Here is a 26812-nt window from a genome sequence, read left to right as displayed (position 1 = left end):
ATGATAGTCACAGAGAGAGAGAGAGAGAGAGAGAGGCAGAGACATAGGCAGAGGGAGAAGCAGGCTCCATGCACCAGGAGCCCGATGTGGGATTTGATCCCGGGTCTCCAGGATCGCGCCCTGGGCCAAAGGCAGGTGCCAAACCGCTGCGCCACCCAGGGATCCCCTGATTCACTTCTTTAATGGTCAGATTGTGTGGTGCACCCAGATTTCTCATACTCTGGTACAGGAGGGTGAGATGGTGGAGCCAAAGAGAAATGAAAACTTTTAGTCCACCAAAAAGAATCATACAAACATTCATAGCAACTTTAAAATTCCAAATTGGAAACCATCTCAATGTCCATAATAGGCAAGTAGATAAGCACATTGTGGCATGGTCAAAGATGGAGATACTCAGAAAAAGGAGTAAATTATTGATATGTATGAGAGTATAAATCAGGTTCAGAACATTGTTGAGAGGCACCTGGATGGCTCAGTTGGGTAAGCATCTGTATTTGGCTCACATCATGATCTCCAGGTCCTGGGATGAAGCACCTTGTCAGGCTCCCTGATCACTGAGGAGGGAGCTTTTCCCTCTCCCTCTCCCTCTCCCTCTGCCCTTTCCCCCAACTTGTGCTTGCTCACTCTCTCTCAAATAAACGAAATCTTAAAAAAAAAAACTCTTGAGCAAAAGAAGCCAGATACAAGAATGCATGCTGGTTGATTCCACTTACCTTAGTTTCCAGAGTGGGCAAAACAATAGATCTATCTCTGTGGTGACAGAAATCAAATGTCTGGTGGTCTTGGGTGAAGGGGACATGGATATTGACTAGAGAGGGGCTGGTAGGTGGGGAGACTTGGTGGTGTAGTTTGAAGGCAGAAGAGTATCAGGGAAATGTGAGGTAATTCAATCCCTGCCAGCACTGAGGCCTTGGAGTATGAGGTCGTGAATGTACTAATTCCAGTGGCATGGTTGCGTTTGCCCAAGTTCCTCTGGATGTGCACAGGAGACAGCAAATTTTTTTTTTGGTTGTTTTAACGATTTTATTTATTCATGAGAGACACATAGAGAGAGGCAGAGACATAGACAGAGAAGTAGGCTCCCCACAGGGAGCCCCATGCAGGACTTGATGCCTGGGCCCAGGATCACGCCCTGAGATGAAGGCAGACACTCAAAACCGCTGAGCCACCCAGGTGTCCCCGGACAGAGAATTAGATTGAACCAGGGCACCTGGTTTTGCTAAGTGAGTAAGATGAAGAGAGATGGGCAAATCAATTCCTAATCCCACCAGAACGAAAAGACTTTCTTTTTGCTTGTTCCCACAGAGAAAGCAATGTCCCTAAATATGTACGAAATGCAAATCACCAAAAATGCAAAGTAGACCCCAAACAATCCTCCATCCCACTTTTCCTCATCAGCTCTATCCAGCTCCAGGGGCTCACCCAGGGACCTGCTAAGAGCTCTTTGAGCAATTCTGTATTTTTGGGATTTTTCCACACACAGAACTCCTTGAAGATGCATTATCAGCTCATGAAAAGCACCTCCTACTACACCTGTAGAATAGAGCACCAGTAGATGAAACTAAATCCCAGTGCCATCCTGCAGCAGACTGCAGTCCAAACACCAGTGTCTCTGGTGTAATCAGAGTTCCCAGGACCTGGTACAAGCAGTTCACCCTTGACCACTGGAGGTGGGCAGCCGAGAGAAAGACAGAAAAAGTGGAGGGGAAGGAAGAGAAAGGTATAAAGGAGAATATAATCCTAGAAGTTCAGCATCTTTATGAGGTTGGCTCACCCAGACCCTTTTCCTGAGTCTAATGGAAGACAAGCAAACTTTCCCATTCATCTATTTTATGAACTTTTTTTTTTTTAAAAGATTTTATTTATTCATGAGAGACACACAGAGAGGCAGAAACACAGGCAGAGGGAGAAGCAGGCTCCTCGAAGAGAGCCTGACTAACTCGGGACTCGATCCTGGGTCTCCAGGGTCACACCCTGTGCTGAAGGCGGTGCTAAACTGCTAAGCCACCCGGGTTGTCCTATTTTATGACCTTCTTAACGGGGATCAGTCTCCCCAGACTTGAACAGAACTCTAGCTCTCAATCTCCCAGAGGGGTCTGAGCCTGGATCCCCCACTTTAGCCCAGCAGCTGAGACCAACTGGCCCTCTTCTTTGGATACTTCCCTCCTTGGCAGCCTCCTAGCAAGGAGGTGTCTCGAGACCTCTCAGCCTCAGTCCTTTTGCCAGCTCATGGCTCAGTTCCTGGCTTTGGTCAGGAATGTATCATGGATTTTTCACGAGAGCACTTTGCCAATTCACATTCCTGCTCTGAGTCTCCGTGACTGGCTGTGTGAGTGTGTGTCTAGTATCTGTGTATTACTAAGGTATATACTGTCCCTGCATACACTGAGGAGGAGGTGCCTGGGGCTCTCCTGGAAGAGACATTCTTTCAGATTCTCCTAGTGAAGCTGGAACTTGCAGCAGCAGCAGCAGCAGCAGCACGAAGAGCTACCCTCCCTCTGATGAGCTACCAGCAGCCACAGGCCTGATTTACTGCCCTGCCAAACATGGTAGGGAGCCTGGGACCCCAGAGGAGATGGAAGAGGCTGCCCTTATGTACTCCACCTCAGTTTTTTTTTTTTTTTTTAACATATAGCTTTTTTTTTTTTTGACTTTTATTTATGATAGTCACACACACAGAGAGAGAGAGAGAGAGAGAGAGAGGCAGAGACACAGGCAGAGGGAGAAGCAGGTCCATGCACCGGGAGCCCGAAGTGGGATTCGATCCCGGGTCTCCAGGATCGCGCCCTGGGCCAAAGGCAGAAGGCAGGTGCTAAACCGCTGCGCCACCCAGGGATCCCTCCACCTCAGTTTTATGATTGGATTTGCCAGTTTAGTTCCCTTGATCCTGGCTACTCATTATCTAACCTGTAAGCCACCAGGCTTCATGGCCAATGGAAGAGTCATTGTCCTCTGGAGGTAGTAGGGTGGGAAGGATGAAGACCAGAGTAGTATCTGAAAAGCTCAGGACTTGGTCTAGGACCAGGCACCAATGAGCTGGGTGGGCCAGATGGGCAACTGCAGGAAGATAGGGCACCCTGGACTTGGCTCTGCCTTTGCCTCTTGTACCCTCTTCCTATGTACCTCTTCCACCCTTGGAAGGACTACTTCAGTGGGACAGACCCGACTTTCTCATGAATAGCCAGTCTGGTCTAGAGACTTTCAGAGTCAAGGTCTGACTCCAGTCTGGGGAAGATGCTAGACCCATAGGCCTAGACTTAGCCAGGCTGACCCCAAACCCACAGCCACAGTAGCCTTAGTTATTACCTCTGTTCAGAAATATGCTTGGTCACGCTTCTTTCTAGCTTTAAACTTCCCTCTTCAAAGCACCTGTTGGGGGAACGCCTGGGGGGCTCAGTGGTTGAGCGTCTGCCTTTGGCTCAGGGCCTGATCCCGGATTCCTGGGATCCGGTCCTGCATTGGGCTCCTTGCATGGATCCTGCTTCTCCTCCCTCTGCCTGTGTCTCTGCCTCTCTTTCTGTGTCTCTCATGGATAGATAAAATCTTATTTTTTTTTTCAAAGCACCTGTTGGGGCTATTGCTTGAAATTGGTGGTAATTAATATTTCAATCCAATGATCACATTTATAAACCACTCTGAATACAGCGGTCCAACCCAAATCTCAGCTTATAAAAAAATTGTCCCAGTCAGGGCAGCCTTATTCATTCATTCTATTATTCTATTCTCTTATGTGTCAGGAAGGATTCAAGAGAGGCAAAACACCTGGTGTCCTGCCCCAGGACCTAACAACAGAGGAAGAGGTGGAAATGCCAACAGAACTGTAGGATGAAGAGTAATGGGGGATGCTTGGCATGTGGCCATCTATTACGCATGGTTTCCACTCTTCAAGGCCTATGGTCCATGACAAGTACTAGGAGACCCAATGCAAGGCCAGTGTAGGAGAGCATCTACAGATGAGCCCCAATGGTAGGGATGGTCAATAAGAATGCCATTGGCATTTTGGGTGGGATAACTCTTTGTTGTGTGGGGCTGTCCTGTGCTTTGCATTCTCAGCCTTCATCACTAGCAGCCCATGGTATCTCCCTGTCACTGTGACAACCAGTCACATTTCCCAGGGATGGGAGGGTCAGACTGCCCAGGTGACCACTGCCCTGAGGAATCCAAACATCAGGGGTCTGTGGGTCAAGGCAACTGTGAATTCTTGGCTCCTAGCTACTCAGGCATTCACTCTGGTGAAATAGTGGGAGTGGAGGAAAAGAGGGCAGGAGTGGAGGCCAGCACTGGGGCTCTGATTGCAGGGCCAAAGCCACCTGAAATGCATATCTGTGCTACCTAGCATCTATTCCCATTTCTTTTGGTAACATGTTACCAAAACTACAATTTGGCCTTTTCCCTGCACTCTGCACTCAATCCTCAGACTCTCCATGGAGCTGACCCTCAATTCCAGAAGTGGTTCTATCCTGGCCAGTCAGAGCATTGCATTCCCCTGGGCAGAACATGGGTTCCAGGATGGATGCAGGACCTAATGAGAGGCCAATCAGAGCCCTTTGCTGCTGGGAAACAGACCACCTTACCTGCCAGATTTGACCTTCAGAGGCTACCGGGCTGTTGCTGCTGCAGCCATCTGGCCCCTTTGTGGGAAGAGCCTGCCTGAGAATGGAAGTGACTCTGCTAAAGCAGATAGAAACAGGTTTGGGGGCATGGCCTAGGTCCCTGAACAAGCCACCTCTGAGCTGGAATTCTCTCTCCACTTTTATTGGAGTCAATACATCCCCACTTTGTTGAGGCCAGTTTGGGTTAGGTTGTCTGACATTTATGAAAAGGGATCAATGAATAGGCTAGGCAAGAAGGAGCTAAAGGTCTTCAGTCAGAGGAGCCAGGCTGACCAGAGGCAGAAGCCATGGGCCCCAGTCCTCTCCACCATGTCTATGGCCTGCAGGACCGGCCTGCAGCATGACTCTCCCTGACCCGCGAAGTCTGCATTCTTCTTAGGGAGGCTGCTCCCTAGAGGTGGTGTACCCTCTCCCCACCTACCAGTGCCTGTTTAGGAAAGAAAATCCTGGGATTGGGAGGTGGTGAATGGGCTCTGGGCTTCCTGGGACCTGGCCCGGCTCACCTTGCCAATCCCACCTTCCCTGTTGCAAGTAGGCCGGCTCCCTGCCTCCTCAAGGGCTGTCCTGCTGGTTCCTAGCTGTCCTCACCAGCTCTTAGAGGTACAGCGGGTCCCTCGGGCATGGCTCTGCGCATGGCTTACTTGAGTTCAGAGCTCTCCTCCCCATTAACCACCCCCTCCCATCCCCTGGCCATTACTGAGGCTTCAGGGCAATCTGGACTCCACACTGCCGCCATCTACCTTTCTTTGCCATGGAGCTCCATCTCTGGAGTGGATGAGAAAGTCCTGGGGGAATTAAGCACCTCCATTCCAGCAGCCCTTTACTGAAGACCAATGGGATGGGTATAGAAACATCCAGCTTTCCCGCCTCTACTGGGATTACTCTGAGGTATATGGTCCCTTTCCACCCCCAGCTGCCCCAGCAGAACTAAGCTTCCATTGTCCCCAGTGGTCACTGCACCTGACTTGACTGTCATCCCTTCCCTGTTTCACACCCCTCTCCCCTCCTGGTGTTTCCTGGGATCACTTTGAACTGAGATCTCTGCCTCAGTGGCTCAAGACCCACCAGGCTCTGGTGGGGTGCAGCTAAGTCACAGGTCAGACCACAAGGCTGGGAGTGGTGCCTAGCCCTATCCCTGTGCTGCTCCCATTATACATGAAGCTAAATAAAGCCATTTCCTAGAGACAGTGTTCCTTGGCACAGAGCCTCTGTTCCCCCAGGTGCAAGCCTGGAAAGGGGCCACCATGTTGCTCCTATTTCCACCAACTGGGATCACCCCTGGATGGAAGTGCAGTTGACCGTTATGTTAGGTATTGGATTGAGTTGTACAATTCTTGCTTTTAGAGTGGGAAAATCAGGAACAGTTTGTTTGGTGAGTATGTGCAGAAGAAGCCAACCCCTCTCGGGTCTGTGGTCCCCAAACCGCAGGGTCCCTCCCTCGTTTGCCTGGGGCTCACAAAGTCATTCCATCCCATTGCCAAGTCCAACTTTGTGTCTATGGGTAAAACACACTAATGAAACAGAGATCTTTTTTTTTGTTGTTGTTCTATTTGGTGACAAGAGAGATCCTTGATGGAAACTGGATCTGTAAGAAAAATAAGGACAGAGCCATTAGCTTAGATGATATTCCACGACCTTGGAGTTTTGGTGGCTTTCCAATTTTGCAACCCCGTGGGTTGAAGGTTCAGCAGCTAAGATCCTCTGTGGAAAAATAAATTTATTTAGGATTCAAATTTCTTCCATTCTCCTGTCCACTCTCCTTTTCATCCAAACACAGCCAGTTAGAGCTTGGTGTTTCTCTTCAGGCTGTAATGCGCTTATGCAAAGTGCCTGGCAAGCACTTGGTTCAGTCATCATTGGCGCCTTCTTTTCCTCTCCCCGCCCCCAGGTCTCCAGTGGCAGTGATAGAGCCTCACTCCACCAAAATTGAGCTGTGGGGCGTGAATTTTACTATGCTTAGTGCCCAAAAAAGAGGAGGGAAGCAGCCCCTTGCTGTTAGTGCCTCGTCATAATTGGTGGGATGCTAAGAGAGGGGCTTACCAAGCTTTAAGAAAGAAGATTCTAGAAACACTTTTTCCCAGAGAGGAGGCTTTACCACTGCCCCTCGATGGTTCTTTAGTCTCTGGGCTGAGAAGGACACCAAATGGTTTCCTTTCCACAGGGTCTAGTTGCTGAGCCTAAGGAATTCAGGATGACTCAGTGTAGCTCAACCACGCACAGCAACACTGACTTGCACATACCCTCAGGGTGGCTCTCAGTGGCTAAAGCACTTGCCCGAGACAACAGGTCTGGGCATTGGAGTTCATCCTACACTCTGCTTCTGTATCACTCTTGCCTATCGTAGTGGGTGCTGCTGGCAGGGGGTCCCATCTAGTTTGGATGGTCTACTTCTTTGCTTAACAGCAAAGGGAAACAGCCTCAGCCCCAGACCTGGGGTAGAATGTAGGCGTAGCTCTGGATTCATGCAATCCAGTCATGATAATTCAACTCCCTGTGCTATTAATTTAAGAAGAGGCATGAGACCCAATTCAGGGGCATGTCACCCCAATTAGAGGGCAAGTATGCCAGGGGCAAGGGTTTCTGGGAAAAACTTAATTCAAGAAAAGACATAAGCAGGAGGTGCCCTTTTTCCTGCTTCTGGCTGTCAGGGTATGAGGCTACGGTTCTGGGAACTCTTCCAGCTGTCTGCCCGTGAGGGGAACTAGCCCCTTCTCTGCTGGGGGGTGTCAGAGCTGAAAGCTGGATAAGTCCTCAGGTCTCTGATGACACTGTTCAGTTAACCATTCCTGACCCCTGATGCTTCCTAATTGTTCCCTGAGATAATCTCCTTTTTACCATTTTGGGGTTTTTGTTGTTGTTGTTCTTTAAAGATTTTTAGTTATTCATGAGAGACATACAGAGAGAGGCAGAGACACAGGCAGAGGGAGAAGCAGGCTCCTCACAGGGAGCCCGATGTGGGGCTTGATCCCCCAACTGGAATCACACCCTGAGCCAAAGACGCTCAACAACTGAGCCACCCAGGCCTCCCTCCTTTTTACCATCTTGAATAAGGTTTTCTGAAATTTGTGGCATCAAATGATCTAACGCACATTCCACTTATCAAATCAAGTCTTAAAATGCCTCGTGGCATTTGGAAACCTACCTATTCACACGTTCAATTTTACAGCTGAATTAAAAAGAGAGAAGTCAGAGCAGAACACTTTACAGTTGACAAAGCGCCATAACTCTTAGAGGTAGGTAAATTTCATTCAACTGTCAAGCTAAGGAATTCTTCTCATGAAGCAGGGAAAACTTTTTGCACCAGAAAGGATCAGCACTGAGAGCAGAGGGTTGAACATGCAGGATGCCTGGGAAGGGCGAGTCCAGTAAGCGCCTGGGTCACCTCATCCAGCCAAGAAACAATGAGGCTGTGAACCTGAGTGCTGGGGCAGGGCCCTCCCTTTGTTCACTTGTTTACAGAGGGGGGTGGGTCCCTGCATCAGGATAGGGAAGCACATGTCTGTCTGTCCACACTGTGAGGGACAGAATAATAAGCAGAAATGTAGCAGCAGGATCCTTACCAGCAGAGGTCACAGCCCTGATAACCAGCCCCTTCCCCTGAGATTCTTGTCTCTTTGCTGCCTTTCCCTACCTGTGGATGCCACTCTTTGACCTAAACCTATCTGCTCTCTTTATCTCTGAGAACTTCCTGGGACCCGGTGTGCTTGCCTAGAACCTGAGCAGACCCACAGCAGGTGTCTTCCCCATTGGCACCTTCCTTCCCTACCAGCCTTCTAAATGGCATCTTCCTGGCTTGGGTTCCTGACTGGCTTTCTGCACTATTTTTGTCTTCTCCCTGAGTCATCTTAGCCACTGCCTGGGGCTATATATCTCAGCTCTTACTCCTACACTTAGAGCTAAGACCCCGCTTTTCCTGTGACTTCCATATAACCACCTGCCTCCGTGACATGTCCATTTGGTAGTCCAACAACTCAATAGTAACAACAAAACAGAACTCTTGATCTCCATTCCCTCCTGTGCCCTGTGCCTCTGGCAATGGCACCCCAAGGAGTCCTCCATGAGGCTTCCCTTTCCCTCATCATATCATCCAATCTATATCAGCAAGACTTGGCTGATTCCTTCCCCACCATGTCCCTGGTCACTTTGCCCTCCGCAGCTATCCCCCTGGTCCAAGCACCATCTTTGCCTGCCTAGGCCAGTACAGATGATTCCCCCCTGGTCTTCCTCCCCCTTCCCCATCCTCTATCCAACAGGCACTGTGATTGTTTTGAAGTTAAAACCAGCAGCTTGAGAGACTCCCCTTTGAGGGGAGGATGAAATGAGTTACTATATGTAAAGCACCCAGCACAGTGCTTGCACACAGGAAGTGCCATGAAGAATTTGCTATTGCTCTGCTTCTGGGGGGCTTCCAACCCATCTAGAACACAACAGAAATCCTCGAGGCCCTGTCTGACCTTGGTCTCCCCTCCAGTGGCATCCTGACCTGCAGAGCTCCAGCCATATTGGCCTTTTCTCTGGCACCCAAACATGTTAAACTCCTCCTTCCTGCCTAACTATTGGATCTGCTAGTCTGTCTGCAGGAACACTCTTCCCTCGGATTTCCATCTTCTGGCTCCTTCCGCCATATGCATCTCAGTTCAGAGAAACCTCCACAGACCAGCCTATGTCCAGCAGCAACCCCTCCTGCTCACCCGCCCTTCTCTGCCCTTTATCAGATCAACTGTATATCTTCATTTCCTTGATGACACTAGCCACTAAATCAAGTGATCTTGTTTATTCATTAACTTGTCCATTGTCTCTCTGTGCCCATGGGAATGCAGGCTCCCTGGGTGGGTGATGGGGGGACCTCTTGTGTCTCTTGTTTTACTCCTATAGCACAGGGTAGGTACATAAGAAATCTTTAATGAATGAATGCATAATTTAATTAACACTCTTTTTCCTCATCTGGACTCTGCCTTTTAGCTTGGATGTCAGATAAGAATTTGTGCTCCCATGTGGATTATTATCGCCTGCCCCTTTTGTCTGGGTGCCTTGGCCAGCCTAGATCCACAGACTTTACCAGACTTTAGAGTCCCAAACCTAGGCTTGGCCTGTTGGTGGACCTGGGCCATCCATGGCCTACTGTGTTGTCATGTCTCATAGTACCCAGTGTGGTGCAGGGCACATGGTCGGTGCTGATATGTGATGGTTGTGCTGACCCACTTGCTCGTTTACATAATTTGCAGGGTTTCATGTGGGGGACAGTGGGGAGTCTGGGTGGGAGACACTATGGATGACTAATGTCTAGGAAATGTCACTGCAACTTCTAGGCTTCTAGAAAGTCCTCTCCTGACCCCTGCTGGTGGTACCAAATTCAGACCTCAGACTCCCCATGTCCACTGATTGGGCTAGGACACTGTAGCACAGTCTCTGGCAGAAGCAAATCTGCAAGAAGCCAGGCCCTGCAGAAGTCAGTTAAAACACATTTCAAGTGCCCCAATGCCAATTAGCATTCCATCCCAGTGCTGGAACAGTAATTTGACAAAAGCAGTGGGTCACATGGGGGAAAGCCACCTCACCAGAATTGCCAGGAAAGGACCCTGCCTCAGGCCACTCAAGGTGGGTGGCACAGTCTCCCTCTCCCTCAAGGGAAACCAGAGTGGTCACAGGACAGCTCTGTAAGGGGGGATGAAGTTTGTCCCTGGGAGGACTAGCCCGTCAGGTTGGAGTTCTGGCCCTGGACTGGTTGCATCTGGCCCTGAGAACTCGGCACCCCCACCCTGCATCAGGCAAGAGGCACTCCCTAAGAAGACATAAGGAGTCACCCCTTGGAGCAGAAGAAAGAGGTGAGCTGTGTGAAGCTCATGCACAGCATGCATTTGTAAGTTTGTTAAGTGATGTCAGTGATGCAAAGCCCCACCGGCCACTTGAACCCCCGGGACCCCCAACACACAGCCTCAGTCTCTGGGGAGTCTTGCTGGCTTTGCCACCGATTCACTCTCAGTTAGTGCCAGGGGGCACTAACCTGCTCCAGGCCCTGGGTGGGGTTCCATAACACTCCCTTTCTCTCGTCTTCCCCCTTTGCTATCAACATTGCTATCAACGATATCCCCCTTCCCCTCCCTGGGCCCCTCCACGCAGGGCTCAGGGCGGTGTGAACTAATGCGATGCTTCAGGTGGCACCTGACACCACGTTAAGCAACCAGATCCCTGCCGTTCCTGTCACCTTTCAACCTTGGTTAAAGTGGAAGACAGCACCGGGAGCTGCCTGCCTCAAGGTCCAACGCATGTCCTTGGAACCCCCAGGGCACCGCCTTGAAAGCTGAGCCTTTCTTAGGCACCCTCATCAGCTGTAATTCCACGGCATTTGGGGTTTATATTTACCGTGAGTCTTTTTATGGCAAGCGATTGGATTTTTCCATTTATGGCCAGACTGAAATTTCCCTTGAAAAAGAAAGCTAATTTTAAAAGGAGTTAAGTGATATTGCAGGTGTTGAAGTCGGCCAAATTGGGGGAATGCTGAGTTTAAGAAGCGATGTTGATGATGATGATGATGGGGTGGCGGCCGTCTTGAATGCCTCATCTATGCCAGGCCCTAAGTGTTCGATGTGTGTATTTTTCACCCACTCCTCCCAACAACCTAGTGAGAGGGGTACTGTTATTACCACCATTACACAAGAAGAAGAAGATGTCTAGAGTTTAGGAACTTGCCCCAGGTCCCAGAGATACTGGATGTGGGAGGGGATCTGACCTCAAGCTTGCCTGTCTCCAGGGGCAGAACGCAAGGGGACACCGTGGGCCCAGATGTAAGGAGCCTCTAGGACAAAACACTTTAGTTCAGGGGCAATCTTTAGACTGCCAGTCACCACCATCTACTCAACCCCTGGGACTGGGCCTGGCTGTCTGAATGTCCCCTCATTTAATCCTCAAAACCATCATCCTTGGAGGTAGTTACCATTCTTCCTACTTTAGCAAAGACATTCCCCTCACAGAGGTTAAGCAATGCATCCCCTAGGACCCAGCTACCAGGGGACCCCTGGGTGGCTCAGTGGTTGAGCGTCTTGCCTTTGTCTCAGGTCATGATCCTGGAGTCCTGGGATCGAGTCCCACATCGAGCTCTCTGCAGGGAGCCTGCTTCTCCATCTGCCTGTGTCTCTGCCTCTCCCTCTGTGTCTCTCATGAATAAATAAAATCTTAAAAAAAAAAAAAAAAAGACCCAGCTACCAGGTAGCAGAGCCAAGACCAGAACCTACAGCTCTGACTGGTTCTCTCCACTCCCACAATGGTAACAGTAACAAAACCTGCCAGCTGGCCAGACCTGTCCTCTGAGCTCCTTATCTCATACTCCAACAATCTCAAGACATAGGTATCATGATCTTCCCTATTTATAGATGGGGAAAGTGAGGCTCTCAGCTGCTGTGGTATATCAGGAACTTGGGGTGCTTCCATTCTTCCATGGATGTCCCTTGATTTCCAGACAGCAGAGGCCCTGAGCAGATGGTGAGTCTACTTTTGGGGCTGGGCTGTTGAGATACTTTGAGCATCTGTTTCTACCTAGTGCCCCACTGTGGCCATTCCCTGTGCATTCCTGTGGCTGGTGGAGTTCTGGAGGTGGGATGAAAAGCTGCCATTACCATCTGACCACTCCCCATTATCAGGCATTCGCTGCAGATGGACTTGACTATGGGGACAACTGTGGGCACTCTTGGAACCCACCCAGATCCTCTTTCTGGGCCGGTGCATCCATTCCCCAGCTCTTGTGAGATCCACTTTTCCACAAAGACATACACTCCCCAACCCCACCCCTGTTGCCAATGACTCAGTGATGGAAGGGAACAGAAGGCCAATCTTCTCACTCCAAGGTGAGACCAGCTTGGTGAGACCATTCATGCCCCAGAGTTCCCCTGGGGTCAGGCTGAGGCTGAACTCCAACTGAGACCTCCTCCTTGCTCCACTCTTTCCTCTGTCCTCTCTTACCTTCCTCACTCCCATTTTCCCTTATAAATCCTGTGCACCCAAATCCCTGCCTCAGGCTCTGCATCTAGGAGCCTGGCTTGCAAAGGGGAGGATTGGAGATGTTGTGTAATGCATGCTCCCTGCCCTCCAGGATCTCGCAATAGGTATAGTTGCAGAGACAGGCCACACGTGTGCCAAAAAACCATCCACAATATGAGATGGAATAGGCTGGAGAAAACAGTGTTAAAAAGATGGAAGAAGGGATCCCTGGGTGGTGCAGCGGTTTAGCGCCTGCCTTTGGCCCAGGGCGTGATCCTGGAGACCCAGGATCGAATCCCACGTCGGGCTCCCAGTGCATGGAGCCTGCTTCTCCCTCTGCCTGTGTCTCTGCCTCTCTCTCTCTCTCTCTCTCTGTGTGACTATCATAAATAAATAAAAATTAAAAAAAAAAAAGATGGAAGAAATCACTGGAGCTGCAGTGGAGTGGGGTTGAAGCTTATGGAAGAAATGGGACCAGGTCATAAAGGACAAGTAGCACTTCAGAAGGGAAAGTTTTCTTGGCAGGGAGAAAGTTCCAAGGAAAGTCCCTAAGAGGGGTAAGAACCTCTGTGCCAGCTCTCCTGCCTCTTCCTGTCTGGTATCTGTGACCAGAGGGGTTGGGGGAACTCTGATTTGACAATCCCAATAATGGGACCAGCATTATCCAAGAGTGTCAGGGCTGCTTGAGGGAGCATTGCCAGATGACCCTGAGGCCAGGAAGTCACTCATTTCTTAAGCTTCCCCTGAGAGCCTGGGGACTTGGTCCACCCATAAATTCCACCTCTATTCAGAGAAGGGACAGACACGCCCTGAGCCCTGTGCTGCTGGCGAGGTGACCCAGTGGGCCTGGGGTTCCCTCTGCAAGGGCGAGAGTGGGCACAGAGGCCATCCACGTACCTGCTGGACTACGGGCCTGGGGGGTGTATTCACAAGGATTCAATGATGTAATACGCAGCTCCTAGGGCCCCCAGAGCCACAGCAGCAGTCCTGAGAGCTCGGAGCACGCGAATTACGATGACTTGAGTGTTTTCTTGTAGGTTTTCTGTAGAGCAAAATAGAAAGCCCACAGGTTGGAGGAAGTTGGGACTCTGGTGCCTGTCTACAGACAGAGGAGGCAGAAATGGGAGGGTCCCCTCAGGATTCCAGGAATGCCCATCTCCCCAGGTACTGATCCTCCTCACAAGGGAATACAGCTCTGCCCATCCCATCCAATAAATCCCTGCCACAAGGCCCCCTGCACTTGAAAATGGGCAAGCCTGGGATGCCAGCTTCCTCGGACGCTCAGGGAGCAGAGCTGGGAAGTGGTGAAGGCCGAGGTGTGCCAGGCCCCGTGCTCGACATCTCACACCCTGCGTCTCCCTCAAGCCTTACAACTACCCTGAGAAGTAGGTTCTATCGTGTGGCTCCATTCTGGAGATGAAGAGCTGAGGACACCACATGTGACACTCACCACACAGGCAAGGAAAACGTACCATCATGCTAAAAATTGTGAGGAAGGCTTTCCCAAAACGCAATGTCCATTTTGACAACGATCCTGCTAAACTAGGGCATCGTACTTAATGTGAATGTGTATTTAAAGTCAAGATCCCACATTCCACGCCACTGGGAAATGGAAAGATTATGGAAGCTGGTGCTACGATTTGAGCAGAATGAAGACTACAGGGCTTCCCTGGCCAGATGGCATCTCTGCTCTTTCCCCTCACTTCCCGAATTCCGAGCCTCCTTGCTTTTACCTTTCCCTCCACCTAGAATGCTCTTTTTTATTTTAAGCCACGAAAGATCCCAAGATACCTTTAGACTCACCGCAGTACCCAAAGTCTCCCTGGGCCCCGACTTGGGAGTGAGCACTCTATTTCTGCAGCTCATTGAACATCTATGGGATAGAGGTCACTTTCGGGCTTCCATCCTAATTTCTTTCTTTCTTTCTTTCTTTCTTTCTTTCTTTCTTTCTTTCTTTCTTTCTTTCTTTCTTTCTTTCGGTTTTATTTATTTATTTATTTATTTATTTAAATTCTTTCTTATTTAAAGGTTTATTTATTCATGAGAGACACACACACACAGAGAGAAAGAGAGGCAGAGACACAGGCAGAGGGAGAAGCAGGCTCCATGCAGGGAGCCTGATGTGGGACCCGATCCTGGGTCTCCTGGGCTGAAGGCTGTGCTAAACCGCTGAGCCACCCGGGCTGCCCTCCACCCTAGTTTCTAAATGCACATGCCTCCGCTAACCACGTAGACTGTATGATTTTAAGGGGTCAAGTTCCGTGTTCTGGTTTTCCTCACAGCGCCTAGTATTCTATGCAGAATAGGTGTTCCCACCTGTTGGTCTTTAGGTGATATGAATCCGTGGCCTGGCTCGACACCAGATGGACAGAAATACTAAGCGTGTGGGAGGAAAGTCAGTAAAGGTGAGTGGCAGGCAGGTTGTTCCTTGATGGCACTTACCGGATTGTGCTTTTAGCTCTACACATGTCCTCCTAACACACCTGGGTATCTGTTTGCCTCTCTTATGTCTGAGAGATGGTGCTTTTCAAGGATGGGGAGGGGGTGTGGTGGGGGGAGAGACCTAGGAAGAGGAGCAGGATGAGGGTGAGGGGTGGGTGGGCTCTGCTCCTGGGTTAGGGGTATGAGATGCCCAAGTGGGAAGTCTCTTCGTGGACACTGGTGAGACCCTGAGTACAGGTGCAGGTACTCTGGGGCCTGGGGCTGGGGGTCTGCAGGCACATAGCACTGCATCACTGGGAAAGCCGACTGGCATCTTTGGTCTGGTTTTCTGCACGGGTGTCTTCCTGTGAGTGGAAGCAGCCACCGCCAGGTGGCTTTCACCTGATGGCTTCATGGGAGAGGAAAGGGTGGGTGAGTGCTGCGGATGATGCTGTGGGAGCCTGCCCTGCTACACACAGGCCAGCCCGGGGGTCATGTCCCCTGTGGAGACTGCCAGAAAGAGGGTGAAACCCTCAGAAGGGCGGTCTTGTTATTACCAATGGGCCATGTGAGCTGCAATCAGTGTTTATCACTAAATTCTGAGGGAAAGGGACACCTGAGTGGCTCAGTGGTTGAACGTCTGCCTTTGGCTCAGGTCATGATCCCAGGGTCCTGGGATCGAGTCCCGCATCAGTCTCCTCGCAGGGAGCCTACTTCTCCCTCTGCCTGTGTCTCTGCCTCTCTCTCTCTGTGACTCTCATGAATAAATAAAATAAAATCTTTAAAAAAATTCTGAGGGAAATTCATAGGCAGGTCAAGAACCTGAGGCTCTCAGCTCTGGTATGGGTCATGAGAGGAGGCTGGTGGCCAAACAGAGCATTCGATCACAAAGCCCTGAGTGACAGGGACTTGTCCAAGCACTGGGAGTGAAGAAGGAGTATGACTATGGAGAAGAGATACATGAGCCTCCTAACCAAGCAATTCCCAGGTAAGGAAGAAACCTGGCACCTCCCTGTGCAGGTGGGGAACCCTGGGGCATGGGCCTGGTCAGAAAGGGCAGGGCGCCAAACCCCAGGAAGTGGCCACCCCGGAGAGGCTTCCTTCCCGCCTGGGAGTCCCAGGGAGAAGTGGCTGCTAATATGGTCCAGGGCAGAGCCGGGCCCCGGGAACTGAGCAGCCCTGAGGGCCCAGCCCCCCACGTGCTCCAGAACCTGTAGAAAGTGAGGAGGCTTGGGGATCCTCTCCCTGGCATGGTCGGCCAGGCCCGAGGAAGGAGGACATCAAAGATGCGGCTGTGACACAGGCCCAGGCGACGCCAGCAAGCAGAGCTGCCAGGGCAAGAGGAACAGGAACAGAAGGCTCGTGGGCCCGCACGAGTCAGAGACCCTGGATGGACAGAGAAGGAGAGACGTGAGGGACGCCCTGCCTCCGGGAGCCCCTCGGGAGGCTCGGGGGAGAAGGCTAGCAGCACGGGGACCTGCTTGTTTCAGAGACTGGAGGGCATTTCAGAAAGCTGGCCCTCGCGGCGTGCACCTGCTCGCTGTCTGTCCCTCACATCCTTCTCCGCCTCAGGACAGTCCTGCCGAGGGGAACACGGTTATTCTCAGTTTACAAATGGGGAACCCGAGGCTCATAGAACCTCGGATGTGCCCTTAGAACAAAGAGATTAAAGAAGTGGGGCTTCAGCTTCACCCCAAGTTAGGGGTTCTAACTCATCTGGTGCTCCCCCCGTTGGAATTCCCAAACAAGGACAGTGGTGCGACAGGCGGCCTGCAGCTGGAACATGTTCCATTTTTCTGGATTTATTTTAGTTGATTTCGTTATTTTCATTGATTTATCTAGCAGATGGCTGCTGCTCCGATTTACAGTCCTTGAACCCCTTTCCTAAACTTCTCTCCCCTTTGTCCTCTGCTGAGGACCCCAGTAGGACTCAGAGGTGGTGCCGGAACAGGCGACTTCTGGCCGGGTAGTGCCCTCCTCCTGGAACGATTTCAGTCCTGGCTTCTTGACACAGGTACACGTTCTTCCAGCGTCAGCTCCATGAGGCCAGTGACTGACCTGGCCGCTGCTGCACGCTTCCTCTGTAGACCTGCCCACCACAGATACTTCTGGAATATGGGGAAGGAAGGGATTCTAAAAGGCCAAGACTTATATTTTTGTTGTTGTTGTTGTTAAAACAATTGTTTTAAATAGACATTTAACTCCTGTATCATAAAATTTACCCTTTAAAATGGTTTTTGGTATATTAACAAAGGTGTAAAAACCATCATTACTGTCTAATTCCAGAATATTCTCATCTCTCCTCCCCTACACAAGGAAATCCCATGGCCCTTTAGAGGTCACTGGCTTTCTCCACCCTTCCCCAGTTCCTGGCAATGGATTTGCCTCTTCTGCACATTTTATACATGGAATCATATGCAATATGTGGTCTTTGGAGGGGGGTGAGCTTCTTTCACTTAGCCTAATGTGTCTGAGGCTCACTGGCGTTGTAGCATGTGTCACTATTGCCAGATGGTATTTCATTGCACGGACACACCACACGTTTATCCATTCATCGGGTGGTTGACAGGGAGTTTATTCCGCCTCTTGGCTATCACTACTAACGCCACTGTGAACGTACAAGGTTTTGTATGGATGTTTGCTTCTAATTCTCTCGGTAAGTCCCCAGCAGTGGAATTGCTGGATCATATGGTAACCTCACGTGTGACCCTCTGAGGAACTGCCAGATCGTTTCCCACAGCGGCTGCGCCATTCCACATTGTCTCCAGCCTTGAATGCGGGTTCCAGTTTCCCCATAGCTTCCCCTAACACTTGTTATCGTCCATCTTTTGATTACAGTCATTTTAGGCCAAGGGTTGTACTTTCCGAACTACAGTGTTTTCTGCGTACAAAAAGATTTGGATTTTAGGAGCACGTGGGTGGCTCAGTCGGTTAAGCGTCCAACTCTTGATTTCAGCTCAGGTCATGATCTCGGGGTCGTGGGATTGAGGCCCACGTCACGCTTGGTGTGGAGTTTGCTTGAGATTCTCCCTCTGTCCCTCCCCAATTCAAACAAACAAACAAACAAACAAACAAACAAACAAATAAGTAAGTAAGTAAATAAATAAATAAATAAAATCTTGAGGAATAAAAGATTTGAATTTTAGAAAATGGTGTCCTTACGTACAGGCCTTCATTCCTTATCACCAACATTTTTTCCCCCAGTCTGGCTCTAAAGGAGAAGATTCCTCTGGCAGAAATGCAGGGTGTCCATGGTCGCCATGGGCAGGCCATCACTGTCTTCTGCTTAGCCTTCCCAATAAGCAGAATTCCTCACCAGGAGTGAGCCACACGCGTTCCTCAACAGATGTGGGGGTGGAGCATTTTGCTTTCTACAGATATCAGTTCTGAAGGCCGTAATCCAGAAATGTTTACCCCAGTGGTTGATGATCACAATATATGCAATATGTAACACTCAAAACTGTTTCTACATGTTAAGAACGAATTGATTCTTAGCCACGGAGATTCCATTGTCCCAGCGACTGCTTGGAGCTAGCTCTCTCACTCACACCTCACATTCAGTTTCTATCCACACCATCCCTGAGGAATTTGCTGTGGCTCAGAGAGTGTGGCCTGCTTAGGACCATAGAGCCATTGGTACTGGCTCATGGTGAAGCCAAGAGAAGCTTGGAGAAGGGTGTTCTTCCTCTTGGGGAAACCACTGGACTCTTGGGACAAGAAGATCAATGCTGCAGTTAAGAATGAGGATTATGGAGTCAGAATAGATGGAAGTCCCCCTTTCGGGGTTACCAGTGTCTGCTTGAGAGTGTATTGTTTGATTTCTTTGAGCCTCAGTTTCCCCATCTATAAAAGGGAGAGCATGATGATAACACCTCCTTTGTAGGACTGTTAAGAAAGGTTCACACAGCTGAGCTGAATGCTAGGTATGTGGTAAGTGCTCAGTGATAACTGTTAGTTACTACCATTATTATTATTAGTAGTAATAGTAATATTACCCAGCCCATCTCCCGAACTCGACTTGAATTCATTCCCTCTACACAATCCAATGCTCATTCAGACTCTGGCTACCCGAGAAGATGGAGGACCACATTCCCTAGACAGCCATTCCATTTTCAGACAGAGTTAATTGTTGGAAATGTCTTCATGTTGAGCAGAAACCTGCCTGTCTATAGTGTCTTCCATGGGTAAGGCTGCCAGAATTAGCGATAAAGATACAGACTGCCCAGGCAATATTTGGGACACAGTTACACTAAAAAAGTATTTGTTGCTTATCTGAAATTCAAATTTTACTGAGTGTCCTATATTTTATCTGGCAACCCTTAGACATCTGAGGGCAACATGCCACGAGTCTACTCACATCTGTTACTTGACAGATTTCCTCCAGTTCCTTCAACCAAATCTTATACATCAAATGGTTCTTGCTTTCTCACCCCTTCATCCCCCATTATCTTCTTGGGATTATCTACTTTGGACTGAGTTGCTAGGCATCTTTTACAGGACGCAAGGATAGCCTAATGAGGACAGAGTATGATCACCTCCCTTGTCCTAAACCATATAACTTCTATTAATACATCCTTGGTTTTTATTTTTGAGCAGCCACATGGCACTTCTGACTCCTAATAAGCAAGTATCACCACTGAGCCAAGTGAAATGTCAATATGTATGTGCAGCTGCCTTCTTCATTGGGCCTCAGGGTGGTGAGGAATGGCAAAGCCCAGGAATCCTGGTCTCCTGGGTAAAAACAAACCCCCAAACTGTCACACGTCAACAACCACCGTTCCAGAATACACGCCAACCATGGACTACTACCCGAAATGACTCTGCTTCTAGGAGACCCTGGGGGTCCATCAGCAGGAAGGCCAGAAGTTCTTGAGTTAGAAGTTTTCCCACCTGTTTTCCTGGATCGAGAGGATGCTTTTGTGTTAGTGTCCTGAGGCACCAGGCTCCGGGTGAGGGGGTTGGTTTCGGGAGCTGGGACAGCCTGGGGTGCAGGCGGTTGGGGGGTGGATTCAGAGCTGGGCTGCGGGGTGGATCCCGGGCTGGGCTGCTGCGAGGTGGACTCAGAGCTGGTGTGCAGTGGGATGGCCTCAGAGCTGGCCTGCTGTGGGGTGGCCTCGGAATTGGCCTGCTGTGGGGTGGCCTCGGAGCTGGCCTGCTGTGGGGTGGAGCCACGGCGTCTGGACTCTGGCTTCTTCCTTTTGCCCTTCCTCATGGTGGGTTCTCTTCACCTAAACGTGGACCTACATGGAGCTGCCTAAACTTCCGGCTCCCTCCTGGAGGGGCCGTTTGCCCCTGCCCTGGGGGAAGGCTCTGGCCACGGGATGGACCTACAGAGAATAGTCACCTCCACCCCTCCTGTGAGGTCACAATAAGCCAGGTGGTTCCTATGGCAGGGCTCTTCTCAGCCCACAGCAGCCTGCCAGTCCTGCCTCCCCCCCAGTTACTGGGATGGGCGGAAGGCAGCCACGGGGCCCTCAGGGACCTGGTTCAGCGTGGCCACGGGGCCTGTGACACCCTGGCACCCCGCGATTCTGCGACCAGAGCGCCTCTGCTGCTGTGTTCCTGGGTCCCTATGCGCTCTCTGTGTGGCTCTCAGACACCCTGGCTGGGACGCTCAGCAATATCACCAGGCTCCACATACCAAAAGCAAACAAACTACTTCACCATGCAGTCTGTGAGTTTTTGGTAATTTTACTGAAGATTCGGGGGTCCATGGGACGTCCACAGGCTTCTCCCATCTCAGCTTTGCCCCCATTCAGATGATCTTAAAGTGGTTTCTCCCTTTCTCCAAAATCTGCCCTCCTCACCCCGGGAAGGGGCTAGGGACCCCCACCTTGATAAGAACCCTTGCTTTTGGCCAAAGAATTCCCCCTATAAAACATAACGGTTTTGTTTGGAAAACTGCACTTTCTTTGAACTCATTTGCTGGCAACAACCAATTACCTCTCAAACCTCAAACTCTGTCAGGTCAATGAGGGGACTGTGAATATTCCTGGAAGGTAAACATGATTTTCCTTTTAGGATGGAAGCGGTAAGGCATTTTAAAAAGACAACCCTAAACGTCACACTGTGACTACAATGCAGAATGTGTTCACGTTAGAAGACTACACCTGCCATTAACGCATCACGAGGTGGGTGAATGTTTAACTGTTAACCCCATGCTCCTGGGGGGCGATGCTCTTGCCCCAGGATAGGGTTTAGGGCAGATATAGCTAGAAGACACTTCCACACGAGGCCAGATCTGATATGAGATGTGAAAAGACAGAAAAATATATTAGGGATTCTAGAGTCTGAAAAGACCTTAATGATTCTCTTTTTGCAGAAGAGAAACTGGGGTTTAGAGAAGTTAAGTCACCTTCCAAGATCACAGGGCTGGGTGGAAGCATCGACAGGGCTAAATTCCCATTCAAGGCTCCTTCATTTCATGATTCCAGAAGGCAAGAGGGAATCAGATCATTACACAGGCCTTACAAATCAATGGGAAAAAAAAATTCCCTTGAGTGAGAAGATTGAATAAAAAAAAGAGGCACCAAGATAGAAGTGGAAGACAGCTCAGATCAATAAAAGCTGTAAATTTGGTTCAAGGAACAGGTGAGTCTAACGAAGGTGGTAATTCTGTAAAGTCAAGAGCAACGGGTCCCTCTGGGTGATTCGACTTAGAATCAGAGAGACTGGAAACCCAGGTCAGGGACCCTGTCCAGATTTAGCAGACAGGTCAGGAACTCCTCAGGCATGTATCTCTGCAAAATTAGATTTTCAAACACCAGTGGGTTTTTGCCTGGGGCTTCAACCTGATTTAAACCAGAGGTTCTAAACCTCAGCTCTGTCGACATTTGGGGCCAGATAAATCTTTGCCGTTTGAGCCAGATAATTCTCCTGTGCATTTTAGGAAGTTTAGCAGCATCCCTGGCCTTTGCCATGAGATGCCAGTAGCAATTACCCGGCCCCCTCCCCCATTTGTGGCAACCAGTGCTAAATGTCTCTGGGGTGTGTGTGAGGGTGTGTGTGTGTGTATGTGTGAAAACTGCCCCTGGCTGAGAATCATTGGTTTAGATGAATTAGATAAAGGGTGAACACACATGGGTAGTATTTCCTGGTAGCGATGAAAGAAATGTGCCATTTTCACAACAAGGAGCCAAATGGCACAGAAAGCAGGTCCCTGTGTCTGGGGAGGGCGATGGGAGAAACATAGAAGGTCAGGCTTCGAGAGGAGTGGGGAGTCTTTCTATGGCAGTGAAGAAAATATGGGTGGGTTCTTTAGAAGGGTGGTCCCAAGAAGCTAGGAGAGGGCACCCGTGAAGTGAGAGGTTGCCCCAGAGGGATGAGGAAGAATGGGACTGCAATACTTTACTAGAAGGTTTTCCATGGCCTTCCAGCTGGAGCGCAAGTCCCTAGCTGGAAGTCCGACTCATGTGTAACATAGTCACAGACCGGTGTCCCAGGCCCACTGACCACCTCGCTGCCACCTGTCCGGTTCCTGCCAGCCATGAGCATGGAAGTCTGCTTTCCTGCATTTGTGAAAGCCCTTCCTCCCTATCAGGCCCATCTCCCTCTCTGTCAAAACACGTCTATCATCAAGATCCATCTCAAGTGAACCCACCTCCTCATACACCTTTCTCGAGATCCCCAACTGGAAGTGACCCCTCCCTCTCTGAGCCCCAGGTCATAGGCTGCATGGTGTTAAAGCCCTGTTTCTTCTCTCCTCCCGACTTCCCTACTTCCAGGCTGGGAAGACCCTGGAGGGCGAAAGTCCAGAGAAGAGGCTCCGTAGGAGCTTCTCGAAGTTGAGGGTAAGAGGACAAAGGCAGCAGGAAACCACGGAAGGCAGACTGAGCATGGATCATGAAGGCCAAGGCACCTCACAGACGGCATCCCGAAGGGGTTATTTTCCAAAAGGGCCTATGGTTTTCTGGCCCAGGCTGAGGATTACAGAACAGTCCAGGGGCAAGGGGCTCTCCTACTCGGCATGGCAGCCATGGGACAACCTCAAGCGCCATTTGGGAAAGTGAGAAGATGGAGTCTAAGGGGATGCGAAGTCAGGGATGCGAAGTCAGGGTAAGGTTCTGAGGGTGTGAAAATGCATACTCAGTGGTTCTGGCCCTCTGGCACCACAGCAAGCCTGCCGACATTGGTACGGAAGCCCGCATCTTATAGCTGGAGGACACCTCACACACCAACTGGCTCTTGTCATGTCAGGAAGGGTAACTAGCCCTCAGAGGGGACAGCCTGCTCTGGTCACCAGTAAGGTGACCAACCGGGTGTTGGAACTCCCTGCCTGGAGCACTTCCTTCTTCCCTGCTGCCGCCTCTGGAGGGGACTTCCAAGTACCTGGTGCTCATCCCAGGGCCCACTGTCCAGGGCCCTGGACTCACACACCAACCCTCTGGGCCCACAGGCCTGGATTCCTTGATAGGAAAGCTCTCAAGGGCTGAGTAAGAATTTTGCATTTGGCCAGCTACTCTGACACAGCACCTCCTCCAGAGCATGGCTGCGAGGATCAGACCTGAAAAGCCCTCAAAACAGTGCCTGCCTCACAACAGGCAGGTCTTTATTGTAAATTCTGATTCCCTTGGAGGAGGAGCCTACAGAACCATGCAAGGGATAAGTGGATGGGGAGAGGGCCTGGGTCCCTCAACCTCCCAAATCCATAGCTTGCCAGAGTGTGATGGAGGGGAAAGGAGCTAGCTAGGTGGATGGGTGGGAAGTGTAACTGTACCCACTAAATAAATGTGAACACTTGTGACCAGAGGTTGCCGCAGTGAGCACACCTGGGGTGAGAACTCTAATTAGTCTTCACCCCACACGGGGTAAAGTGGGAGCGCGAGGAGAGGGACGGTGGCCTGGGGGATCTGTCCCCGAGACCCTGGACCAGCCCAGCACCCCCTCCGTCCTTGCAGTGTCTCACCCGCCCGCCCTCGGGCCCCTCACCAGCCGTCTGCGTCTCCTGATCCACTAGGGCGCCGCAGCCCCGCGCCCGGGCCTGGTGCGCTCGGCTGGGGGCGCGCTGGACGTCCAGGGTGCCCTGGGAGCGGCTGGGGCGGAACAGGGCGGTGTGCACCTCCACCGAGGGGCTGTGCGGCGCGAAGGCGCTGCAGAGCAGGGTCTCCATGCGGCGGCGCGCCTCGGCCTCCTCCTCGGGCCGCGGCTGCACCACGATCCCCACGAGCGCGGCGGGCGCTGGGCGGCGCCGCGCGTGCACCTGCTGCAGGAGCAGCTGCAGCCGGGGCAGGTCGGAGCGCAGCGCGGACGCGCGGCACAGCACCAGGAGCAGCCGCGAGGGGCGCGAGGGGCGCGAGGGGCGCGAGGGGCGCGCGGGCGGCGGGCGGGGACCCCTGCAGCAGCCCGACGCCGCCGCCTCCGCCGCCTCTGCCGCCTCCGCCGCCTCCGCCGCCTCCGCCTCCTCCGCCGCCTCCGCCTCCCCCGCCGCCTCCGCCTCCCCCGCCTCCCCCGCCTCCTCGGGGTCCGAGCGCGCGCCCGCAGCCTTGCACCTGTCGCCGGGCGTCGTCTGGGCGCAGCGCCGGGACTTGGCGGCCGGGCAGTGGGCGCTGTTCCGCAGGCTGTCGCCCGGGCGCTTGGGCCGCCGCGGGGCGCGGTTGCTGGAGCTGCTGTGGCCGCTCGAGGCTCGGGTGGACGAGGGCCTGGCGCAAAGATGGGCCGGGGCCTGCTCCAGAACGTCCTGCAGGCCGCACTCCTGCTTCCAGAGCTCGCCGAACAGCAGCATCTGGCCGTGGCCCTCGAGGCACTGGGCCCGGGCCTGTTGCGGCGACTCGGCCCCGGAGGACCCGTCCCCAGGCTCCATGTCGGGTCCGGCTCTCTTGCCCCTCTGGGCCCGGGCCTCGGTGGGCCCCGGGACAGGCCGCCCTTCCCTGGGGCATGTCACAATACCCCCCGCGCCCTACCCCTTCCTGCCTTGACCAAGGGCCTCCGCCCTCTATTTTTTGGAAATCTTCCAATTTAGGGAAGTCGCTGCTGCGCGTCGCTGTAACGCCCCCCTGTGTTTAGGTTCTCTGTCATTTCGTATGTCTTTGGTGTCAAAAGGGCAAATCCTTTTTTCCCCCCTAAAGACTTTATTTATTCATTCATGAGAGACACACAGAGAGAGGCAGAGACGCAGGCAGAGGGAGAAGCGGGAGCCCGCTGCGGGACTCGATTCCAGGATCTGGGATCACCATCGGAGCCAAAGGTAGATGCTCAACCACTGCGCCCCCTGAGTGACCCAGGCACCTCAAGGGCAAATCCGTCTATCTCGGGGATGGACCCTTGTGCCCAAGCCTCCAAGTAAAACAGCTCTTCCTGCACCTCGCGGGTATTTAAAACACAGTGAGGGGAGAAAAAAGCAAAGCAAAGCAGTGGATCCAGATGTTCACTGCACCTGGGACGTTTGAAAAGCAGAGAGGAACAACGAGAGGGGTTCTGTTGGCTGAGCCTGGGAGGCAGGCCCTACCCGGGCTCGGCTTAGCTGCTGTTCTCTGGGTGATCTGGGAGCCAGGGTCCTGGTTCCAGTCTGAACTGCTGGAGCCGCAGGAGATGGTTCAGGATCCCCTCCGGTCTTCTGTGGGTATGTATTTGAAAAATCCAGTCTTTCCCTTCTGTAATTTTCCTTTGCTACTCACACAGAACTGCACTCTGACACTTCTGGTCACCAAATATATGTTTTTTCCTCACACGGAGCAATTCGGGGACACCAGCTGGGAGTCCTACAATTTAATTCAATTCTGACACAATCTCTCTAGACATAGCTTTAGATCCTACAGATCAAGGGTGGTGTCCCTCAAGACTGCCCCTCCACCTTCACATGCCAGTTCTAAGTCCAGGTTGGTACTTGTGCTTCTGACCAATTGGCTGTAAATCTGAGGTTTCCACAGTGCCCTCCACTAGTGCAACTGATTTGCTAGAATGGCTCACAGAACTCAGGAAAACAGTTACTTACTGTTACTAGTTTATCATAAAAGGATATAGCAAGGGCACTTGGGTGGCTCAGTCAGTTAAGCATCTGACTTTGGTTCAGATCATGATCCCGGGGTCCTGGGATTGAGGCCCACATTGGGCTCTCTGCTCAGTGGGGAGTCTGCTGCTCCCTGTCCCTCCCTACCTGGTTGTGCACGTGTTCTCTCTCTCTCAAAATATATTTTTTTTAATTTTAAATTTATTTATGATAGTCACACACACACACAGAGAGAGAGAGAGGCTGAGACACAGGCAGAGGGAGAAGCAGGCTCCCTGTACCGGGAGCCCGACGTGGGATTCGATCCCGGGTCTCCAGGATCGCGCCCTGGGCCAAAGGCAAGCGCCAAACCGCTGCTCCACCCAGGGATCCCTCTCTCAAAATATTTGAAAAAAAAAAAAAGGATATAGAAGACACAGATGAGCATTCAGATAGAAGAGCAAGGTGTGTGGGAAGGGGCATGGAGCTTTCATCCCACTTCTGGGCAGGGCACAACCACTCTCCCTGAACTTCCACATGTTTGTCCACCTGGAAGCTCTCTGAACCCCAGCACTATTGGGATTTTATGGAGCCTTCCTCATGTAGGCATGATCATTTATTTTATTTTATTTTATTTTATTTTATTTATTTATTTATTTATTTTTTTGGCATGATCATTTATTAACTGCATCTCCAGCACCTCTCTTCTCTCTAGAGGATGGGGCTGAAAATCCCAAACTTTTTTTTTTTTTTTTTAAGATTTTATTTAGTTATTCATGAGACACACAGAGAGAGGCAGAGACATAGGCCAAGGGAGAAACAGGTTCCCTTTAGGGAGCCCAAAGTGGGACTCATCCCAGGATCCCAGAATCATGACCTG

General features: G+C 51.3%; 1 protein-coding gene and 1 long non-coding RNA gene across 5 annotated transcripts; one reads left to right on the top strand and one right to left on the bottom strand.

Annotated features, from left to right (window-relative positions):
* Window positions 1-6145: 6145 nt before the first annotated feature.
* Window positions 6146-24863, bottom strand: SPATA3 (spermatogenesis associated 3). 4 transcript variants are annotated; one of them, XM_038574156.1, is made up of 4 exons: window positions 19899-20357; window positions 16220-16394; window positions 13485-13629; window positions 6146-6198 (listed from the first exon to the last, which is right to left on the bottom strand). In XM_038574156.1, exons 1-3 carry the CDS (start codon window positions 20218-20220, stop codon window positions 13524-13526), a joined length of 603 nt encoding a protein of 200 aa, XP_038430084.1. In that variant the 5' UTR covers window positions 20221-20357; the 3' UTR covers window positions 6146-6198; window positions 13485-13523. The 4 variants fall into 4 exon arrangements, with proteins under 4 accessions (XP_038430084.1, XP_038430085.1, XP_038430086.1 ...); XM_038574157.1 differs by lacking the exon at window positions 6146-6198 and adding an exon at window positions 11663-11785 and having other exon boundaries at window positions 19899-20358; XM_038574158.1 differs by lacking the exons at window positions 6146-6198; window positions 16220-16394 and having other exon boundaries at window positions 13496-13629; window positions 19899-20367.
* On the top strand, window positions 20405-23773 carry LOC102151267. The gene is made up of 3 exons (XR_005378796.1): window positions 20405-20682; window positions 21030-21139; window positions 22733-23773. It is a non-coding gene; the product is annotated as an uncharacterized LOC102151267 (long non-coding RNA).
* Window positions 24864-26812: the final 1949 nt, after the last annotated feature.

The sequence above is a fragment of the Canis lupus genome, chromosome 25 (genome assembly GCF_011100685.1).
Source record: "Canis lupus familiaris isolate Mischka breed German Shepherd chromosome 25, alternate assembly UU_Cfam_GSD_1.0, whole genome shotgun sequence".
Lineage (NCBI taxonomy): Eukaryota > Metazoa > Chordata > Mammalia > Carnivora > Canidae > Canis > Canis lupus.
This window is presented reverse-complemented; position numbering and strand designations above follow the sequence as displayed.